Genomic DNA, 23824 nt, shown 5'->3' with positions numbered 1-23824 from the left:
GATTCCCTCCAATAACTTACCCACCACTGATGTCAGGCTCACCGGTCTATTATTCCCTGGTTTTTCTTTACCACCTTTCTTAAATAGTGGCACCATGTTAGCCAACCTCTCTCTCTTCCAGCACCTCATCTGTGACTATCTGATTTCAATATCTCAGCAAGGGGCCTAGCAGTTGCCTCCCTAGCTTCCCACAGAGTTCGAGGTACACCTGATCAAGTCCTGGGGATTTATCCACCTTCGAGTTTGAAGACATTCAGGGCACCACCTCTGTAATATGGACTTTTTTTTCCAAGATGTCACCATTTGTTTCCCCACATTCTGTATCTTCCATGTTCTTCACCACAGTAAACACAGATGCAAAATACTTTAGTATCTCCCTCATCACCTGCAACTTCAAATGCTGCCTTGCTGATCTTTCTGAAGAAGGGATTATGCCCGAAACGTCGATTCTCCTGCTCCTTGGATGCTGCGCTTTTCCAGCAACACATTTTTCAGCTCTGATCTCCAGCATCTGCAGTCCTCACTTTCTCCTAGGGGCTCTATTCTCTCCCTAGTTACCCTTTTGTCCTTTTAATTTGTTTACAAACTCCCTTTGGATTCTCCTTAACCTTATTTGCCAAAGCTACCCCATGTCCCATTTTGACCTCCTGATTTCCCTCGTAAGTATGTTTCTACTCCCTTGTACTCTTCTAAGGATTCAATCTACCTCTGGTGTCTGTATCAGATATATACTTTTTTTTTCTTAACCAAAATCTCCATTTCTCTAGTCATCGGGTGGCACGGTGGCACAGTGGTTAGCACTGCTGCCTCACAGCGCCAGAGACCCGGGTTCAATTCCCGCCTCAGGCGACCGACTGTGTGGAGTTTGCACATTCTCCCCGTGTCTGCGTGGGTTTCCTCCGGGTGCTCCAGTTTCCTCCCACAGTCCAAACATGTGCAGGTTAGGTGAATTGGCCACGCTAAATTGCCTGTAGTGTTAGGTGCAGGAGTAAATGTAGGGGAATGGGTCTGGGTGGGTGCGCTTTGGCGGGTCAATGTGGACTTGTTGGGCCGAAGGGCCTGTCTCCACACTGTAAGTAATCTAATCTAATCCAGCATTCCTACACCTACAGCCTTGCCTAACACAAACATACTGTCGCTGGACTCTCGTTATCTAATTTTTGAAGGCTTCCCATTTTCCAGCCATTCCTTTACCTGTGAACATCTGCCCCCTATCAACTTTTGAAAGTTATTGCCTAATACCATCAAAATTGGCCTTCCTCCAATTTCTAACTTCAACTTTTAGATCCTGAATATCTTTTTCCATCACTTTTAAAACTAATAGAATTATGGTTGATGGCCCCAAAGTACTTGACCTGCCTTGTTTCCCAAGAGTAGATCAAGTTTTTCACCTTCTCTAGTTTTATCCACATACTGAATCAGAAAATTTTCTTGTATACACTTAACAAATGCTTCTCCATAACATCCCTTAGTAACGATCTGCTCAAAGCAAATCAAAGCCTTTTGCCAGCTTTTCACCATGGCTTCACCTAACTCCATCTGCTCCTCTCTACAGATCATCATTCCAACATGCTTTTCAGCTTCCACTCTCCAATAACTCATACTTTTTCCCAATTCTGGTGTGCTAGCTTGCATAAAATCCTGACCCGTCACCCCTGTCATATTAGTTCACAGACCAATGATGTCTCAAATTCCAAAATGATTTTTCCTCTCCTGAACATTGCAACCTTTTTGAGCTCTACATTTTTGAGAATTCTGTGCTCTGACAGTTCTGGAAGCTTGTATGTCCTGAGTTGCAGAAAGCCAAGCTTTTGCAGCTCTGGCTTTAGCTGTCTCATCCCCAAGTTTGAAATTCCCTTGCTCAATTTTTCCACCTGTGTCCTCTTATGTGGGGCATTGTAAAGAGCAGAGGGCCCCAAAGCTGTTCTCTAATCAGTGAGAACCAACTGGTGACTGTTTAACTTGTGGATTGCCACACCTCCAGTGAGGGGCAAGGTTGAAAAGCGAGGGACCTTTTCTGGTGATCTCCATCATTAAGGGAATTGAACCCATGCTGTTAGCATCACTCTCTGTCACAAAGAAGACCTCCAGCCGACTGAGTTGCTGATCAATCCCACCCCTTAAAGATACCTCTTCAATTCTGTTTTCAGTCATCCATGCTAATACTATTTCTTTGTGGCTTAGTGTGAAACTTTGTTTGATAATGGTCCTGTGAGGCACTTTGGGGCATCTTACTGCATTAAAGCACTATAGAAATACAAGTTATTCTTCTGCAGAGGTCCTTAAGATTGTTCTGTGATGAACATCATATAAATGCATTTTGTGTTGACTATGTTTAAGTTTCTGCCAAAGGAAAGGATGTTAAGGGTAGTTAATTACAAAATGAACTCCGAACGTAATGCAAAACAAACCACAAGTTCAGGAAATAAACTGTATTAGATTACAAGTTTTTAAACTCTGCTCATCTGGTGGATCATCAACCTCCCAGTGAGGCTGGTAATAACCAAGTGGAAAATTTGGATTATGACCTAATCATGACTGTCAGAAATCTTCTAAAGAAAAATGCGTCAGCTGCTGACTGCAGCAGCAAGTAAAGACAAAGTGCTCCTAATCTGTGAAAACTTGTTAGGATGTAATGACAACACAAGTTAACTTAAAACCTAATTAACCTTTTTCAAGTTTTTATTTCTTCAAAAATAATTTTTAAAAATACCGGATATCTGTGAGTACAGGAAACCTCTGTGGTTATTCACTTGAAGAGCTCACATATTTATCGTTTAAGTGGTACAGAAACGCATCAACAGAAAGGAATTCATTGCAACTCCAGAAAGCAGTGTTGGGAGAGAAATGCCAGTACCTAGCTCTTCCTTGCTAGGGCCTGTACTCTTCATTGTTGGGCATTTTCTGAGCATTGCTAGTGTCTGGTACTTTCATAGTCAAAACACAGGCAGAGAAGGTGAGTATTCTTCACTTGGTCGTGCATGATTCAGATGGAGCAGGAGATTAATCATGCAAATAAACTTTTTAAAAATCTTGCCTTCACAATGTTATTGCACTCTTTTGCCTGAAAGGAAGTTTCACTGCTTAATCGGAAATTTACTAATCGTGAACTGAGATGAGGAAAAAATCTTTTTCATTTGGAATGGGGTTGCAGTACTGCAACGTCATAGTGTTTAATGTAACTGGCTTAAACTCATACTCTTTTTTTTGCAGAACAACTTAGTGCTGTAATAATTCCCCAATGAGTTTTACTTAAATTTAAAAAATGGTCAGTTTGGTATAACTTAGTCACCAAATTGTTTTGCTAAAATTATCAGCAGGAGGAATGAAATTTGAAAACACAGATCAATTACTCCCCTTCATTTTTAAGATAAATCTTTTGTTTTCTTAAATGTTTAGAATGCACATAAAGTCAGTAGGAATGTAATCTAGTTGCTGATACTGCCAGTGCTGAAAATGATTATTTGTGACCCTTTAGAAAGAGCCTTTTATTTACCCATTGCTTAGTTTGCTTTTAAAAGAAAGGAATAATGAGGATGATAATGTCGCTTAAAAGAATAGCTTGTAGAAGTAATGAAGATCAAGGATGGGAGAAAACTGAATTTTATGTGCACAGCTGAGCTTGAGGCATTCTGGGTGCTTATGGTATCAGGTGACACACCCAAGTTTAATAAATTGTGAAGCTAATATTGTTGGTTTTGCTATAACATGCATTTCTTCATCGCGAATTGGCTATAACGTGATTGAAGAACTTAGACCATTATTTGTAGAGTGTGAACTTGCATTACCTGTATTGGCTATAAGGTGATTCTGGTCCCATTGATTTACATGGTGCTGCTATTATGCGATTTTCTTATAATGGGAGTTCGCACAGAAACGGCACTATCACATTATATCAGAACAGACTGGACCCACATTAATATCATGAGGATTTGCTGCTTCTGCAATTAATTAAATAAATAGACAAAAAGTCAATTTGTTCAAGATATTGATTTATTTGCAATGATTTGATTTGAAAACCGCATCGTGAATCAACATGTTTTACCCATCAATGTTATGGTATTCGCATTGTTTTGCTAAACACTTGGCGCATTGCAAGCTAACTGCAAAGAATTATATTGACTTCTATTTCTATATGAATATTGCAAAATACTATGAATTCTAGAAGTCTGAAATTAAAACGCAAAATGCTGGAGAAACTCTGGTCTGGTAGCATCTAAGGAAAGATGTTAACATTTCAAGTTCAAAGACTCCACTTTGGAACTGATGGGATGTGGAGGATCATGGTTTTTATGTTGCAGGCAAAGAGGAGGAGGATTTCTGTTTTCCACTTTGACTAACATGAATCTTTGAAGAAATCTATTGTTAAACCAAATCCCTTTAATACTGCAGTACAAATCATTTTTGAGATGTTTGAATATTTGGAATTCTTCCATATTGCTGATGTATGGATTTTTTTTAAAAAAAGAAACTAAAGTCATTCAAATCTCTTTGAACTGTTAGAGTATTTCCGGTCAGAATGGAATGTCGTGTTTTATTGAACAGAATAAAGATTCCCCCTCATTCATTGCTGCTATTTGTTACCTCCTTGAAAACTCCTCATTTAAGTATGCATCCTCTTTCACAGCATCTGCGGTGCACTCTAGACTTTTTTCTTGAAAATTCTGTTGCCAGTGTAGCTTTATCGCTAGAGAGACATCAGGTGGTGCAAGCTGGTGAATTTCTCAAATACTTGAATTAGCAACACCCAGAGTGCACGGTTACCAGAGATGAGCAAATTAAATGAGTATCTCAGGATCCAAAGTTTGATCTTCTGATTGATGTTAAGAAACCCTAGATGCAGCACACTCTTAAATCCATCTTAACTGAGTTATATTAAGATGAGGATTTGTTTAACTTGTTAGAAATTGGTTTTCAAAATAATTTAAGTTCATCATAATGGTAAAATCAGGAGAATTGTTTTCATTCCATAGAAAATTCCCATTTTGAATCTTGGATGTTGGTTCAATGAGTTGGGTTGCCTGATAATTGCAATACGTGACTAGTGACCCTCCAGTTAAGATGATAATTCTGATCAACATTTTGTATTTTTAGTTACTAAACTGAAGAGAAATGGAAATTTGAAATTTCAGTTACTCTGTCCAAACATTCTTAAAAGGAAACAACCTGCAGTCATTGCCATCTACTTGCTCAAGCTAAATTAAAAATGAAATGAGCTCTGTCATCTTTTGAATGTCAATTTCTAGACAGATATAGATTTGAATGTTCCAATATTTTAAAAACTAAGTTCCCAGCATTTCTGTTAAGCAGATGGAAAGTGAGGTCAGGGGTTCAGAGTGTAATCCTTTGAAATTGTTTATCATAAAAGTTATTCCAGGTTAATGTCCATAGTGCAGATTTCTGGATGTTGGAAACAGATTGATCAATTGTTAGAAGTTTAATTAACTTAGGAAGGGATATAAATACAAACAACTATAAAATAATATCAGGTAATTAAAAGTTCATTGTGACTTGTATAAAAATCCAGTTTCCATCTGCTCACGTTGAAATCATCCTTTTATTACCCTCAGTTTCTCAAAAGTATCCATTAACAGTTTCTTCTTCACTATCCATGGTGCCTGTAATTGCACAAGACAAGTGGAAGTAGCTGTGTTTTTTCTGCAGAAAGGCCAATGACTGTGGTTGTAGGAAATGCCTCCATTTTCTACGTCTTTCCCTGGAAAATAACTTGCCTTGGAAAAAAGACAGCTTTATAACTTGTTCTCTGTTGATTAATTTGATTTGAATTTCCACTGAATAAGAACATGGATTCATAGAATCATGGAATCCCAACAGTGTGGAGGCAGGCCATTTGGCTCACTGAATTCACACTGTTCCTCTGAAGAGCATTCCGTACAGACCTACCTTCCTGTCCTATCCCTATAACCCTGCATTTTCTGTGGCCTGTCCACCTAGCCTGCACATTCCTGGACATTATGGGCAATTTAGCATGGCCAATTCACCCAACCTGCACATCTTTGGACTGAGGGAAAAAACCGGAGCACTCTGAGGAAACCCATGCAGACATGAGCAGAATGTGCAAACTTCTCACAGACAGAGGGTGATACCGAACTCTCATCCCTGGCACTGAGGTGGCAGTACTAACCACTGAGCTGCTGTGCTGAAATTGAAACCAGTGATTTTGCTTCAAATGTTAGCAGACAATGAAAGCAATATGTAGTAGTTGAAGCTTAAATAATGGTTTTTTTAAATTCATTCATTGGATCTGGGTTTGCTTACTTGGCAGCATTTATTACCTGTCTGTAGTTGCGCTAAGGGCAGTTAAGAGTCAGCTTAACTAATGTGGACTTCAACAGCTTCCTCATTTCCCCTTCCCCCACCTCATCCTAGTTTCTAACCTCCAGCTCAACACTATCCCCTTGTCTTGTCCGGACTTGTCCGACCCGCCCAGCTCCTTTTCCACCTATCCACGCCACCCTCTCCTCCCTGACCTATCACCTTCATCTCCTCCCCCACTGACCTATTGTACTCTATGCTACTCTCTCCCCACCCCCACCCTCCTCTGGCTTATCTCTCCACGCTTCAGGCTCTCTGCCTTTATTCCTGATGAAGGGATTTTGCCTGTCCTCGGATTTTGCCTGTCCTCTGTTGCTGCCTGAATTGCTGTGCTCTTCCAGCACCACTAATCCAGAACGTGATGAAAATGATAGACTTGCTCTCTTTATTAGGACAGCATATGTCTGGAGTCACATGTAGGCCAGACTGTTTAACAATAGTGGAGTTCCTTCCCTAAGGGACATTAGTAAACCAGATAGGTTTTATGGCAATTGAATATATTTAGGTGGTTTATATTAGGTTAGCTTTTTTTAAAATTCCAGACTTTTTGTGAATTCAAATTTTACCATTGCCATTGTGGAATTCAAACCTATGTTTGTAGAAAATTAGTCTGGAGTTCTGGATTACTTGATTGTGCAGTGACTTTACCACTGCATCACTACCACCTCTACTCTTTTTTTTGGCAAATAATACAAGTTTAACCCTACATGTGCCAAATGTTCTAAGTACATTTTACTGTAAATTCCATTTTCTACACCATCACATTTCCTCTTACTATGACAAAGTAGAATTACCTTTGGGAAATTGGTTCAAATTAATTCAGTCAGAAATCTATTGCACTTCCTTGGGATGTTGGTATGAACACAATTTTCTAGTGGTTCTGAAATAGGTATGATTTAAAATATTACATTTTTAAGGGAAAGTTAGATAAATACATAGGGAAAAGAAATAAGAGTCTACAATTAAGTCAGAGGTTCACTGGGAACTGGCAAGAAAGTGGAACTTAGTTCATGGTTGAACAATCATTTACCTCATTGCCTTCAAATCTGCATTACAATTCAAAAAGCCTTCTAATTCTGTTTATGGTCTTTGGATTAGGTGAAATAGGCTGAATGAGAGGCTCACATGGGGGACACATGCTTGCACCGAGACCAGTTGGATGGGATAGCCTGTTTCTCCGCTGCAACTCCATGTATTGTACATTTTCTCATGCTGTCCTAATATGGAGAACAGATCTATCATTTTCATTACATATTACTGACTTTGCAAGAAAAATCTAAAGAGAAGTGCACTGCAGCATAAGTTTTAAAAAAATAATAGGCATGTAGTAGAAGGTTTGGCTTCAAGTTGCATTAATTACTTGCATGGCTTGATTGAATTGGGTAAGAATGGTATGAAGATGAAAGTAGATCTTGCTTTGATCTAACTTGGGATGAGCTAGTGGGGCTAGTATTTATAGTAGATTGTACACGGAAGATCATCCTGAATGAACAGCAGAATGTTCCCTCACCATAGCGAGACTGCAGAATTCTGAGATGCAATGTGATCTGGGCATTCCAGTGCATGAGCCACAAAACATTAATGCGCGTACAGCAGATAGCTCAGGTTAATGAAATGCTTTCCTTTATTTATGAAAGGAATTGAACATAAAAGTAAGAATGTTATGCTTCAGTTCGACATGGCAATGATATGACCATATCTCACATATTGTGTTGAGTTTTGATCTCCTTATTTAAGGAAGTGGTTCAGAGGGGACTTACTAGTTTGATACCTGGAATATGCAGGTTATCTGATGAGGAAAGGTTGGACAGACCAAGTTTGCTTTCATTGGAGTTTAAGCGTGAGGAATGACTTGGATCAAAATAAGATTCTGAATGAATGGTTCTGACAACCTGGGAAAAATGATTGCTCTTATAGGTGAGTCCAGAGATAGGGAACACTGTTTTCAGAATTAGGAGTCTCACATTTAGGACAGAAATTAGGTGAATCTTTTGAGGGTTGTGCAATTTTGGAACTCCCTGGCTTAGACAGTAGTGGAGGCAGCCTCATTGAATAAAAGCAAAATACTGTGGATGCTGAAAATCTGAAATAAGCCCCAACACTAGAGAAATTCTGGGTCTGGCAGTATCTTTAGAGCGAAACAGCTAGTTTCAAGTCCAGTATATTTCCCTTTAACTGGAGACTTTGAGGAAAGTCATAACAATCTCTAAACATTACCACTCTTTTTCTCTCTCCATAGCTGCTGCCAGATCTGCTAAGTTTCTGCTGATATTGTTGCAGGCTCAGAGTATATTTAAGATGGCGGTAGAAAGAAAACTGCTGGAGGAACCCAAGGTTTAGCAACATCTGTGGAAAGAAAGTAGGGTTCACATTTTGAGTCCAGTGACTTTCTATGAGAACTGACAGCTTGCAAAAAATGGTATTTGTGCTGAAGACCAAGTGAGGGTGTGGAGAGAAGATAGGTGGAGATGGAGCCCAGAGAGAGCACAAAATGAAAGGGGTAGGCAGGCGAGGGAATTATAGAAGCCAGGGTAAAAGAACAGCTGAATAAGTGATACTGAAGGCTAAGAATAGGAGAGAACGGTTTGGCTGTGTTGAAACCAACCTATTTCATGACAGGGCCATGGTGTGGGGTTGATAAAGAAAAACATGGAAGAAATTGATCAGGCTGTAAAGTTATTGGGCTCAATGTTGACTCCTCAAGCCTATAGGGTTACTAAGGGAAAGATGGGATGCTGTTCTTCCAGCTTGTGCTGAGGCTCACTGGAGTACTATAGTTAGCCTGTGATAGAAATGTTGGTATAGGAATACGGTGTATTGATCTGGTAAGCAACTGGAAGCTTGGGGTCATCTTTACAATACAATGTTGGTGTTCTGCAAAGCAGTCCCCCAGTCTAGATTTTGTGCTCCCAGGGTAGAAGAGACCACATTGTCATCAGCGACTACCATAGACTAGATTGAATGAAGTGCAGGTAAATTGTTGCTTCATCTCGAAGATATGTCTAGAGCCTTGGATAGTGAGGTGGGAGGAGGAAAACAGGCAAAGGTTGCACCTTCGGTGATTGAAGTTTGTTTTTGTTTTCCACCAATCTGCTCATCCCTTCTTTTCCCCTACCCCAACCCCAATTTAAACATAAATAACACATCTTCAGAACTGACAGTAGGTAGAAAGAGTCACCAGACTCAGAACATTTAACTCTGCATTCTGTCAGCAGATGCTGCTAAACCTATTGAACGTACACAGCAGTTTGTTTTTGTTCCAGATCTCTAGCATTCAGTTTTTTAAATTTTTTAGTTGAAAACAGGTTGTTTGGCAATGGATGCACTTGGGGTGGAGTAGGTATAATTGGCTGAATGTTCAACGTTTCCTAATTTATATGTTCATATAACATATGGAGATGCAAAATGAGTTAGTATATTTGTTTAAGATAAAATCATGCTTGAGGGCATTTCCTAGCTATTCTGAAACTTTGCTAAAATTTCAATTGGAAAATTTAGTTTTTTTTAAACCAAATGAATAGAGTTTAGTGAAGCTTTTTGCAACACTAAAGGTAAAGGATAGGATGCAGCAGGGCAAAATCTCAAAGTGGAGTATACATTGGTTCTGTCCAAAAAACTAAGTGACTGCGTAAAAGGTGCTCCATCACAGTGGACCAACAACTTTTATTAGTTGCATTGTACTTCACTGCTTTGCAAGTGGGAATACAATTAAAGTTTTCAATTTGCTAAATATTGAAAACTGGCTGGGGAGAGTGGTGGGAAAAATAGCTGGTGCAAAAACACAACGCAAAGTGATTGGGCTAGATTGGGAAGTTTTTCTTGCAATGTCTAGATTTTACGTAATACGAATAAGCAGGACACAACACAGGAGATGGATTCGGAAGGTACCTGTGTGCTGAAACAATGAATAATGCCATGCGAAATTACAAACTGATAGAATGAGGACTTATTGGAAGGAGAGAGTGAACTAGAAATCAGTTGTTCATTAACTGAAATACTTTGTACACTTCTGGTTAGCATATTACAGTTGTATTCTGATCCTTGAGATTAGAGATCGCTGAGCTCCAAAACTGGGAATCTAAAGCCAAGCTAAATTATCATAAACTTTTTCTTTTCCAAACAGTAGAATGAGTATATGGAAATATTGGCGGTAGCTATCTTGGAAAATTCAAGAGTTGGTTAGAATTTTAGGCAGAAGTAGTGATTTGAAGACTGTTGGATACCAAGTATAGGATCTGAGTTTCTTTTAAATTTTAAACTGAAGCAGATGGACCCTGTAACTTTTTAGATCCTGCTCATCTGTGTTCAGAAGAGAAATTGTAATGATTGCTATTTAAGAAAAAAAGTTTCTTGCTTGTTTATGTCCTTTTGCTTTTAATGGGCAGACTGAATTGTAAAACTGGAATGATAGTTTACTGTCTTCACTGCCTTAACACCACTGAAGGAAGTAGCATCTGGTTTGGGGGGGAGGGGTAGAAGGTCATGAGAAGGATGGAGTGGTGTGGGCAGAGCAAGGGAGAAGTTGGTAGAAAATGTCCGCTGGTAATTTCTGTCGGCATAGTATCTGACACCACAAGGGCTCCTTCTTTTATTCGTTTTTAGCTCATTCCGTTAGATTCACTGCCTCTATTTCTGTGAATCATTTTCAGCTTTGAGGAAATGACGTTAGACTGCCATGTTTTAAGGAGATTGATCTACAGTTTATTTGAAGCAGTGCAGCACAGATATTGCAGCAGTAGCAGGTGAATACAGGAGAAAATTATAGCTGTACTAGATTTAAAGGCTCCCTGGCTAATACACAAGCTGCAAAAGATATTTATAGCTCCGAACAGTTTCTGCATGTTATCAACATGAAGCAAGAGAAAAAGGGAAATGATTTCAGACTGCGTATGTTTCAGTGCCTTCTGTATATCTGATTCAGTTCAGTAATATGGGTCACTGGAAAATTGATTGCTGGTGAAGAAAGAAGATGCATCAGTTCTTTTCAGTTTTTAATTTGACTGCAGTTTTTTTTTTGGCAACTGGATGATTTGAAACAAGCCTGGCTGGACTTTGTAAGACAATACAAAAGCTGTAGGAATGCACAGATACAAACAACAGTTTATCTTTTTACTAAGAGACTTACTTTATTTGCCTCTGTTGCTATAATTTCGTTTTGTCTTAAATCAATAGAATTTTTTTTTTGATCTTTGGATTCAAAGTATGCATGTCCATAACAGATATGAATGGCAATGAGCCACACATGCACGCTTTGAGTTGGCAGTTTGCAGACTGTTAAGGTATCAGAACATTGGGAGAAATCCTAGCTTTTCAGGAAGTGGTTCACGACCTACTACTGTATATTACACTTGGCTCATTGCATCATAACAGCATTCTGTTGTGCTTCAAGGCCTCAAACTTTCAAGACGGGAACGAAGCATAATGTCAGCTACACGTGCTGGTAAAATATGGGGTCTCTACAGTAATGACAGGGAGCTAAATGCAAGCCTGGTTTCCTTGATGTGCTGCATGGGTCAGTATGATTTATTTGTTTAAATTTTGTAGTCCGTAGTAATATTGTACATGAAGCTGTTATTATATTTCAAGCAATAAAAGAAAACTATTGGTCTTTCCAACTTAAACTGTGCAGTGGTAAACATTTTTATAATGGTAGCATTGTGTGCTGGTAACTTTTTTCCTTTAATGTTCACCGTTTTCCCCTCACCCCCCCCCCCCATACCACATGTGAAATTCTAGTTGTGCTGTTGATCTATGAATCTAAAACCATGACTGTAATGACTACTTCATCCCTTTTAATGTATTGAGAACTTTAAAGATTAAAGTTCATTAAAATGTACAAGATATGTTTGCCATTCTAGTACTAATATTTCCTTTACCTGTTCTAATCACTAAAACAAGTGGTCAGTCAAACATCACATCACAAAGTAGTGTAATTTTTTTTTCTTCTAAGTCCTAATAGTGTATTCACTCATGGAAATTGAATTTCATTTATTTCATAGATGAGTGCTTGGAAAGCGCATCCTATTTGCGTAGTAATAGCGAAGAGCAGATTTGTACCAACAATTTCTCCATAATGGGCAGTGACTTTTTAAATCTGGTAACTGTAGCTGGTGATTGGGGCAAACCATTTCTTCTCACTTGGAGGAAATGTGAAAAATAAGACATTTAGTTGTTCTGTTGTTTTGAGCTACTTGACAGTTAAGTTTCTATAAATACCTGCCTACCTTAAATAGAATGGGGCACTGAATGGAAACAAAGGAAAATATTTTGTTAAAAACTGGGTTGTGTTGATGTTTAGTTATGTAAAAGAAAAAGCTTGCTTCTACCTTTTTTTTGACATTGATTTTGGGATACAGTTTTGTTCAAACAGACTATTCAAACAGTGCTATTCTTATAGCACTTAATAGCAGTCACTCTCGTGGTTGACACCATGAGAAAATGTTGAATAACACATCACTGCAGAAATTGACGAATCTCTGTATAATCTGTGATATTTAAAATGATGGTTTGTCAATTTGTCTTGTGTTGTTGTTTATTTAGTTACAACTAAAACATACAAAATGAGGCTAGACTGTGAACTGAACTTTGTTTCAGGTTTTCACCAGTATTTCTGGATAATGGGAGCATGCAACAGAATGGTATTAGATTAAATATGTAAAAATCAGATTGCAGTAGCTGTGAAATATATACTAGCGCATATTAAGTACACCATTCTGTAGGCTTTTTAAACAAGCTCCTGAGTTTTATGATGGCTGAGAGCATGGCTGAAAATGTGCAGTATTGAACTACACTCTTGGCTATTACATGTTATTAATTTTGACCAATTGTGCCATTCTTAATTTTCGTGATATCACTGTCTGCTTCAGCCTCTGCTTTAGAAGCATCAGCATGAGGCCTAAGCTTGCACACTAGAGTCAACTTTTTAGATGAAATGTTGAACCGAAGCCTGTTTACTGTCCCATGCAGGTGAACAAGATCACATGATATTATTCAGAAGAAGATTTAAGGGTACTCTCCACAACATTCTGGCCATTATTCATTCCTCCTCATCACAACATTTGGTCATTATCACGTTACTGTTTGTGGACCCTTGCGTATATGCAATTGTTGCCATATTTCCTACAACAATCTGTGAATGCACATCATAGGTTGTTAATTGTTTCTGGACAGGCCAAGGTTGTGAATGCCCCTTTATAAAGGCAAGCTTCTGCCTTTCTTTACAAGGAATATTTACCGTAATCACTCCTGAAAGATTAAGAATTTTAAAAATATTTTCAAAGACTCTGTGGAATATACAGTTTTTAATGGTAAAATATAAATATTGTAGATTGAAGAAGAAAACTTCAAAGACCGAACTTTTTTTGCTCAGTTTTGTTTTCTAACCTGCATGTGAAATGCTGACAAGTGGTCAGCATGCCAGCCTGATCCTTGGCTTCTGCAATGCCACTCTGTGTTTGTCCTTTTGCATGGCCTTTTCTCGAAAGATGGGCATCTATTCCCCACTGAGCATTCTCCTTTTAATTATACAATTGAAGTCCGCAATCCCTTGTTGCTTTGCTCCAGTGAACCAAATGAATTTTAACTTAGTGCACTAAACTTATCTTAAGCTTCACAGATTAAGATGGTGTTTCTTCAATTTTGTAACATTTTCCTGAGTCATTGACTTAAGGACATTGATTAACATGCAGTAATTGGTTTTCTGTTATCTCAGCATGACTTGTGCATTGATATACATGGAGATTTATAAAGATTGGTCTCTTCAAATATTCTTAAATCCTTCAATTTGCAAATATGGCATTCAAGAATCAAAATAAATTGACACCATTTCTAGTTTGGAAGCTTGCAACATGTGGACTTCTCTTCAGGTGTAGTACAACTTGGAGAAAGTGAGGACTGCAGATGCTGGACATCAGAGCTGAAAATGTGTTGCTGGAAAAGCGCAGCAGGTCAGGCAGCATCCAAGGAGCAGGAGAATCAACGTTTTGAGCATGAGCCCTTCTTCAGGAGTGGCTCCTTGGGTCCAGTTCAAAATCGTATTTTGAAGATGTCCAGATGGTCTATTGTGTCTCCTGGGAATTTGTACAAATTTGCTTTTAAGTATTAGCACAACCATTTCCTTTAATACTAAAATGAGTTCCAGTCTGCTGAATAGTTGCTCTGGGCTTTCGTTGAAGTAGGTGTGCATTGCTTTTCTCATTTCAACTTTCTATATGAAAAAGTAAAGCATTGCTCTTGGCAAAACTACTTAGAACTCCATGTTACAGTACAAAGTCTAAGACTAATTATAAAAGATTAATAATATCTGACTATATTACAGAAATTCCTTCCTTACATCACTAAATCCATTTACCTCCCTTCTGTTCAAACTTTGTTTGAACCTGTTTTGTTGTGAAGGAATGTTTACTTGGAATTTTCATGAGATAAATTTGTGTTCTAAATGTTTTCTACGGAAAACAGTTCTGTTGTATGTGTTTGAGGTTTAAACCATATTAATCAATTAATAATCCATATCAATCTTGATTGCAGTCAATTTTTATCTCCAGAATAAAGCAAAAGTACAAGGTTCCACCTTTTAATCCAACAAATAAAACTTTCTTCTGTAAAATCAAAAATGTTACTTGGAGTTTGGGTTAATTGACCAGTGTTGTACTGGTGTCACCTCTTTAGTAAGCAGATGTTGAGATAGAAATTTTCATTGCCCAAATGAAATGAACAATCAGCTTTCCAATTTGGAGAATTTGAACATGCCTGTGGCCTAGTACAATGAATGCTCAAGCTATGCTATTAATTTGCATTCTTGGTATTTTAACTTGAAGACTTTTTGATTTAATCATATTAGCCTTTTAAAAATTGTTAATAATTTTCTTGATTAAAACATGTTAAATAATGATTCCTAGTTTTATTTGGTTTGAAGATCAAAATTGGATTGATCATAATTGGATCGATCATAAAGTTATCAGTCACAATCTGTATAGCTGATGTGAAGCCTTATAAGACAAATGATATGAAGTGCAGTTAAGAGTACATACATGTGAGGTTACAGTTCTGGGCCAGGGCTTTGGAAGATTACCATGTAAAGTGCAATCTTCTGCAAGCACCCAAGAGTTACTAGGCCATAGGGATCAAATGCAAAAGATTTGCTTGGCCTTTGATCTGTCAAAAACAAGTTGTTGGATCTAATGGTTTGTTCCTTTTTCTCAAAGTTCTTGTGCTGAGAACTGTTTTAGCTTCAACATGCAAAATATTATACTACCAGCTTTTGGGAAAAAAATTAAAGTTTGTGCGAAGATTTGTAGCTCGGGTGCTTGTTGTTGTGGTTCTGTTTGCCGAGTTGGAAGTTTTTGTTACAAACGTTTTGTCCCCTGGCTAGGCGACATCATCAGTGCTTGGGAGCCTCCTGCGAAGCGCTTCTTTGATGTTTCCTCCGGTGTTTATAGTGGTCTGTCCCTGCTGCTTCCGGTTGTCCGTTTCAGCTGTCCGCTGTAGTGGTTGGTATATTGGGTCCAGATCGATGTGTTTGTTGATGGAGTTTGTGGATGAATGCCATGCCTCTAGGAATTCCCTGGATGTTCTCTGTCTGGCTTGCCCTATGATAGTAGTGTTGTCCCAGTCGAACTCACCAGAACGAAGGACCCGATACCCAACATGAGCAAAACTAATGTAGTGTACAAAATACCATGCAAGGACTGCACAAAACACTATATAGGACAAACAGGAAGACAGCTAACAATCCGCATACAAGAACATCAACTAGCCACGAAATGACACGACCAGCAGACAACAAGCAACATGAATTCGACTGGGACAACACTACTATCATAGGGCAAGCCAGACAGAGAACATCCAGGGAATTCCTAGAGGCATGGCATTCATCCACAAACTCCATCAACAAACACATCGACCTGGACCCAATATACCAACCACTACAGCGGACAGCTGAAACTGACAACCGAAAGCGGCAGGGACAGACCACTATAAACACCGGAGGAAACATCAAAGAAGTGCTTCGCAGGAGGCTCCCAAGCACTGATGTCGCCTAGCCAGGGGACGAAAGTTTGCAACAAAAACTTCCAGCTCGGCGAACAGAACCACAACAAAAAATTAAAATTCATCGAGTGTTGTCCACATCTAATAATTACAGGTTATGATCTACACTAGCTCCTCCATTTCATATGTAGTCCAGTATATATGATTGTTGTGAAACAGAGGATTTTACATGGACATCCCTCTTGATAAAGCCTGTTGTCTTGCTGGAGCGTGAGGCTAGTTAGACAAGGATGTATTAACCTAGATTATGTCTAGTTGTGAATTACGTGCTTGTAAGTAAGGATAACAAGTGGATTGTTAGATTTTTGCTAACTTTGGAATGTACTGATTGAAGATAATCACAATTGAGGAGAAAGTCCTAAGCAGGTATGATTATTTTACAAATATAGTTTATGCTTATGAGCTATATAAATGGCAAAAGACCTACAATTAATTTCTGATTCTTTAAAAACAACTTGTAACAAGTTGGATGTGTGATAAGTTTTTGTTTTCCAATTATTTCGCGTATGTTTTCAATTAATATTTTTAAATGTAACCTTTTGTGGTAGGAATGGAAATTGCACTTAAGTCAGATGTAACCCAGCTAGATGCCAGGTAAAACAACTTTTATGCAGCATTAATATTGTATCTTACCTAACCGTAGAACTCAACTGCATTGGTGAGAGATCTTGCTATTGCCTGCACTAGCTATCTTTCTCTTCTAGGTAAAATTCTCAATTAATGCCAAAGCGTTTTTGCTTAAGAAAATAAGTTACTGAATTAAACTTGGAATAGGCATGAACGTTTATTGAAGATCTGAATTTTTCTCTCCCAATTCTCTTGTGGGTTTAACATTAAAAGTGTTCTCATTTAATGTGGTACATTTATATATGTGTAGCTATATGAAAAGACGTAGGCTGCACTAAATGTTTTTGTACCCTATTTTAGAAGGGTATTTCATACTTTTTTGAAAATAACATTTTGTAGTTGAGACACCTATTTTCTGTGATTTTTGTGGAAAACAACAATGTGAAATAGAAATAGGCAGTGACCATGGTTAATTGAGCAGTATTCATATTTTAACTTGAAGCCTTCAGTGCCTCATTGTTTAAGTTAATTTGATTGTAACTATTATGGAGAAGATATTGTAGAGGAAGTAAAGGATCTGTTGCTTATGCTTTTTCAATAGTGCAATTTAAATCACTTGAGGGTAAAGTAACGTTTTTTTTTTGTTTATACAGATGAGCGTGACAGAGTGCAGAAAAAGACGTTCACAAAATGGATCAACAAACATCTCATAAAGGTAAAATTATTTAATAGCAACATTCTGGGAAGGTTCTGTTATGCTTTAGATCTATTTTCAATCTAGCAGCAATAAGTAACATTTACAGTTACACTAACATTTACAAGTACACAAACATTTTGTTTACCTTTTCCTGTGCTAAATTTTCATCTTGCTAATGATTATATGTTGCCACCATTCTCCATAAATCCATTTCACCTCCAATATTGCTTGTAGTAATAAGTATAATGTGAAATTTTACAGGGGACTTGCATTAGAAAGATTTACATTCATCAGGTGCATTACTGTGACAACTTTGCTACATTTCAGACATTTTGTTGCTGATGCCAATAAGGCAGTTCACTTTATTCACAACGTCCGTATTCATCAGTGAAATGGCAAAGTAGTTAATCAGTTGTTGGAGATATTGATTGAGAAGACAAAACATTTTTGGTCAGACATTGGTGTCACAATTGCTGATTGAAAGAGGTTGCAAAAATTTAATCTGTCTGAGTATATAATGTGCGAGTCTTTTACCTGGGGTTTTCAGGGTCTGCAAGGTAATTGGACTCTTTAAGGTTATATTGCTGTTCATCATCAGACCTAGATTTTTGTGTTTTTGAACATTTAAAAAAATCAAATAATGCACATTTCAATGACCATTAAAATATTGGAATGCATTTTGTGATGTAAGGGGTGTATGACTTCAATATATTTTCGCATTATTTAATGTCATCGGTGAGGAAATAGAATATTGGGAATCTCATTGGATTCGTAATCCAGAGCCCCAGGTAAATGTTTTGGGAGCATAGGTTCAATTCCTATCATAGCAGATGGTGAAATTTGATTTAAGAATCTGGAATTAAAAAAAAGGTAGCCTTTGGCATTCATGTGACCACTGTTGATTGTTGCAAAATTCCATCTGGTTCACAAGTATCTTTTTGAGGGAAAGACATCAGTCCTTTCCTTGTGTGGCATGCAGGTGACTCTAGACCCACTTGTGTGTTGACCCTTACGCCTCCATTGGCAATGAGAGATTTGCGAAAAATGCTGGCCTAACTAGTGGTGACACCCACAACCTATGAATGAATATTTTAAAAAAAAAATGTCTTTGGATTTTGAGCTAGTACTAGAGAGTTTGGTCTCTTTCTTTGAATGATATTAATAATTGACTTGTAAGAGTTTTTGTAACTATATGGTAATTTATTTAAAGAAAACAGACTGAGGGATAATTCATGGAGCCTAATGGGAATTGGTTTGCATTTGGGAGAGTTCCCTAGCAAATAAAATAAGAGTGGTGCATCATGCTTGCAGATAGATTCTGGGATTGCAGGATGTAAATAGCTTGGAAAAAATGCTTTTCTGTTTGGCAGTTTTACAAAAGTTGTTGGTGAAGCTGGATGTGCAGAACAGTTGCTCCTGAGAAATTGAGATCATTTAGAACTCTTAAGGAGGTGACCTCCATGTAAAGTTCATTTAAAGTTCCAGAACAAAAATGTTTGATTAAAACCCAAAGGGGTCATTAGAAGTTATGAATGTCTGAGCTTAGTTGTACGAAGAATATAGAAAGAGGCCATCGGATTCTCGAGATGGGGCATTAAAGCCACAGCAATGTAAGCCTTGTAGATGTGAAATAAGGACTTCACTGTGGTATGTGGAAAGGAGTGTCCTTGAGTTTAATTATATTTCACTGTGTTTTCAAGTTTTAAAATGTGTTGTGTGTAAATATTTTGTTTTTCTATTTTCATTTCACTTACAAAACATGTTCTATTATCAAAACCAAAGCTGCAGTATTGTGTGTTTATATTTTAGTAAAAGGCCACCTTGTTACAACCAAAAGAAAAAATAAAATATGATCCATCAAGCCAGATTTCATCACCTGGGAACATGACAAGTTTTTTGTGATTTAAGCAGTCTTCTAAGCACCTTTTCTATAAAAAGAAAGTGAATTTAGACCAATATCTGCCATTCTTTTTGACTACAACTTCAAAATGTTCACAATCAAAATTTTTGGACAAACCTGTGGTAACATTATATTACTTTGTTTCTATATTTTTTCAAAACTGTTTCTTCATGCCCAACCAGTGAAATGCTTTACGCAATTGCCTATGTTACACAAACTACCAACTTGGAGACATAAGTATCTTTGTAGGAACATTTGGAACTGGAGTTGGCATAGGTCGTTCAGCCTATCGATTTTGCTCCGCCATTCTGATCTTCAGTACCATTTTCCCTGCATGCACATGTTCCCAAGATATTAACCGTATCAAATGGAGAGAATCTTTATCTGGATGGGTACGTGAAGAGGAAGGGTTTAGAGGGATATGGGCCAAATGCTGGCAAACACGACTAGGCCAGATTGGGATGTCTGGTCAGTGTGGGCATGTTGCACCGAAGAATGTTTCTGTGCTGCATGATTCTATGACTCTCTAAAGCTGTACCTAAAATGATTTTTAACCCCGAAATAACATTGTAATTATTTTGAAGGACTGTCTCCAGGTGCTGATTACTAAGCTCACATCCCTACTTGTCTTTTCCTTGTATTCCTTAAGTAAAATCCTTTAATGGTGTCTGCTGCTAGGTCATACCTACAGACTCTCTGTAGACTGAACTTTAAACCCTCCAAAGTGAACTGGGTGGTTTCAGTCAAGATGGGATGTAAAAACAAACCTCCCATCTGAACACAATTTGCCCACTTTTGGCTTTCTAATAGTAGTGGACTGGTGGTTAGTAGCTCACCTCTCCTGAGAAGGGAGGTTGGCTTCATATTTAGCCCATGTTGCATGTCAACACCTGGCAGTTGAGCTCTCCCAGACCACAGGATAGCTCCTGGCTGAAGGGAGGCACCTATAGGTCTGTGGAAATATGTAGTGTCCTTTTGTAAAGACCTTTTAGTTTTATTCTGTGTTTTGGATTGTAGTCTGAAATGAAAAAGGGCTGTTTTAAAAGCAAGTACAGTGGGGATTACTGCAATCTTTTTTACAATCAGGTTACCAACACACACTGTTTGTGCTGCTGCTTTGTTCAGTCACTGGGGGGTAAGCTAGATGTCGATGAGGTAGCATCGGGGGGAGTGTATGAATTTGGTTGGCAACAAGCAGCTGGTTTGTGGAGTAGTGACCAGTTGATAACAAAAGCTGTCTGTCTGCTAATAACTGTGTTTGGCTTCTGGGTACATAAACAAGTTATGGTAGTGAACAATATGGTCAGAAGCCTTCGGCCCTCTGGAAGGGGAAGTAGTGTATCCTTTTGTCGTAGAAAATATCTGAAGCCTGGGGAAAGCTAGCTTATTTTCCCTCACCTGTTGCTGTAAACTCTGCTTTTAACCAATAAGTTAGAGGCTGTATAATTTGTGAACTAGTTGTTCTGTACCTCCTCTAAGAAAATGAAAAATCCCTGGATAAGAGGGATTGAAGTACAGCAAGCCTTGGCAAGCACAAGGATCATCTTGGTGAACCCTGTGGGCATGTGCCATTGAGCATAGGCCATTATCCTTTCACCCACAGTGCCTTTTTTTATTGTTGTTGTCAATCTGTGTGTTCATGGTGAGGCTTTTGGGGGATTTTTATAAGGGGGTTAGAGTTTTAAGAAGTAGAATTATAAGCCAACAATTGATAATTGTTTACCTGTGGTGAGAATTTCTCATAAATAGTTAATCTTAGATACAGAACCCTGATCCATGTCCTGAGTTAGCCAGTGTATAAGCAGCCAGGTAAATAGGGAAATTTTTGTGCTTCGATAAAACCTTTAACTTGTGCATCAACTCTGGAAATAATGAGGTTGGATTTCCAGTTTGCTACCCCAGTGAGACGTAACACCTTACAGTGCTGCCAATTGGAGTGGTTGTGCTTCCATGCTCTCTCTCTGTCTTCATCCAAAGATTATCCTGTGGCTTGAAAATAAAACTGAACTCTCCCTTTAATGCACCCACTAGCAGCTGTAAGACTCTTTCTTCCATTGTAGCCTGTTCCATAGTGTTGTTCCCCTGATTAGAAGCCAAACCTAAATCCGTCCTACGGTTTTAATAAGTGCTTTCAGGGCTTGTTTCTGAACAAGTGCTGATCGTTACAGCATGTCCCTGGACCCCAAATAGCACTAAAGCACGTCACCAAGCTCTAAATAGCTTTACAAACTATCTTGCCCGAAGATATTCTGTGACCACAGACATTTCCATAGGATATGAAACTACTGTATTATTTTAGGAAGAGGTATGAATTGTCACTGTGCATTGCTTGATAAACGTTGTTCACTTAACCACAGGAATTGAATATCCTGTATCTTTCAAGCCTTTCTTTTGTTTAATCTTTTTGCTGTCACTATCTTTTAGCTTACAAGACAATATAATTTGCAATTGCAGATTGCCCTACTTATCCTCTCAAATACAGCAAATTCTCTTACCATTCAATTGCCCTGGCTATGTTACCGAATCGAAACTGTGGATCGATCATGTTTTAGGATTTTCTTTATCACTCCTTATTTCCTTTTATGGAAAGGATGAGCTGTCATGAAACAGTGAGTTTTCATTAATTTGTTAGAATACATGTTCAACACATGCAGTTCTTTTCTCTTAAACCTATCAATTTGTGATTGTGGCTCGCCATTTACTTCTGGCTAGGACAGGCCAGGTGTCCCATTCCAGCTCATGAAACCAGGATAGCTCTCTCCATATTGAGAATAGCAGGAGATGACTTTTTTTTCCCCCAAAAGGGTAGTCCAAGTAACTGGTTTTGCTGGCAAGCTTATTGGTAAATGATTCTGGATCAGTGGTGCTGGAAGAGCACAGCAATTCAGGCAGCATCCGACGAGCAGCAAAATCGATGTTTCGGACAAAAGCCCTTCATCAGGAATAGAGTGATAAATCATTTGAGGTAGCTCTTTCTGCAGGTGGAAACTGAAGGATAAGGGCAAATGAGCACTTCATCAGCCATTTGTATCTGGTGTGCATGCCTGGCTGAACAAGAAAAACACATTATGTTGAGCACTCTGAGAATATCTAAAGCTGACCTCGACTACATGTTAATCAGAGTTGATGTTTAAACTTGTAATCCCTTGAGTTGTGTTTATACTACTTTGTTTTGAGAGTGAATAGACTGCACTTAAGTTTTGTTTCACATTCCTGGTTTTGTCATGCTTCTCCTTTTTCAGGGATATTCACTGCTTTTTGACAATTGAAACTGACTATCCTTTCTTCATGTGCCATTATTCCACTGGGTATTGAATCCAAATCTGTCACTACCTATTTTGTGAGCAGCATGTACCAAATTAAGGTGGTGATTTTTGCCCCCTTCCATAGAGATGATGATTCCAATATAAAAAGACTTGTAAGCCCCAGAAGAGATTAGTTAGTTCAATACAGACCAAGAAGGAAGTTGGCTCAAGAATATACTTCCAGTATATGTAGTTCAGTTTTCTTTTTGCCTCTGAGCAATTTGAGGAAGTTTTTTTAAAAATCTTCCTTGTATATTAGAAAATGAGAAAACTATGGAAACTGTATGAAAATTTCACAGTTTAGAAATAAACTGGTCAAAATTAGAGGCAGACCTGTTTCTGACATTATTACTGCATTGCATCTGCAAATGATTTGTTGAAATGACTTGCATTAGGCAAAGAACAGAATTTTGAGAATATTCATTTGTTCTTGTGTGCATATATTGTCAATGGTTATATGTTATGTTGCCTTTAATTTTAAATGCATTGCTCCCTTAAGTAGAGCTTCACTCACTTGTGATTACTGTTCTTTCATCTTGGTCTCTTTAACCATAGGTATCTGAATTCGTCTTTATAGTGTCTCTTTAAACACATTATATTTGTGTGCAAACTGAAAGAAAGGTGAGGCTTAGCCAGAATCTTGATAAAGTCCCTCCTGGCAGGCTGCTCAAAGTAGGAGCATGCGGAATACAAGGCAAAGTGGCACATTAGAACCAAAATTGATTTGAGAGTCAAGACATAGTGCATGATGATAGAAATATGTTTCTATGATTTGAAGTCTGTTCCTAGTGGGATTCTATAGGGATTAGTACTGTGGCCTTGGCTGTTTGGTTTATTAATAATTTGAGCTTACATATAGGGAGCATGACAAAGAAGTTCACAGGTGACATGAAAATTGGCAGTGGTAATTAGTGAAGAGGATAGATGTAAGCTGCAGGAGTACATCAGTGGACTGCTAGCAGAGCACTGACC

At 38.2% G+C, this 23824-nt stretch overlaps 1 protein-coding gene across 1 annotated transcript in view; it reads left to right on the top strand.

Moving 5' to 3' along the window:
• LOC122563694 (microtubule-actin cross-linking factor 1) overlaps window positions 1-23824 on the top strand; it is a 536485-nt gene that overhangs the window by 137964 nt on the left and 374697 nt on the right. Inside the window, 1 exon segment of the mRNA XM_087976866.1 lies at window positions 17604-17665. Coding sequence (XP_087832992.1) covers window positions 17604-17665 — 62 coding nt within the window.

Source organism: Chiloscyllium plagiosum, unplaced genomic scaffold (genome assembly GCF_037043375.1).
Source record: "Chiloscyllium plagiosum isolate Xiang-an unplaced genomic scaffold, Cpla_swu_hap1 HiC_scaffold_30, whole genome shotgun sequence".
Taxonomy (NCBI): domain Eukaryota; kingdom Metazoa; phylum Chordata; class Chondrichthyes; order Orectolobiformes; family Hemiscylliidae; genus Chiloscyllium; species Chiloscyllium plagiosum.
Note: the sequence above shows the minus strand (reverse complement) of the source record. Positions and strands in the feature narration are given on the sequence as shown.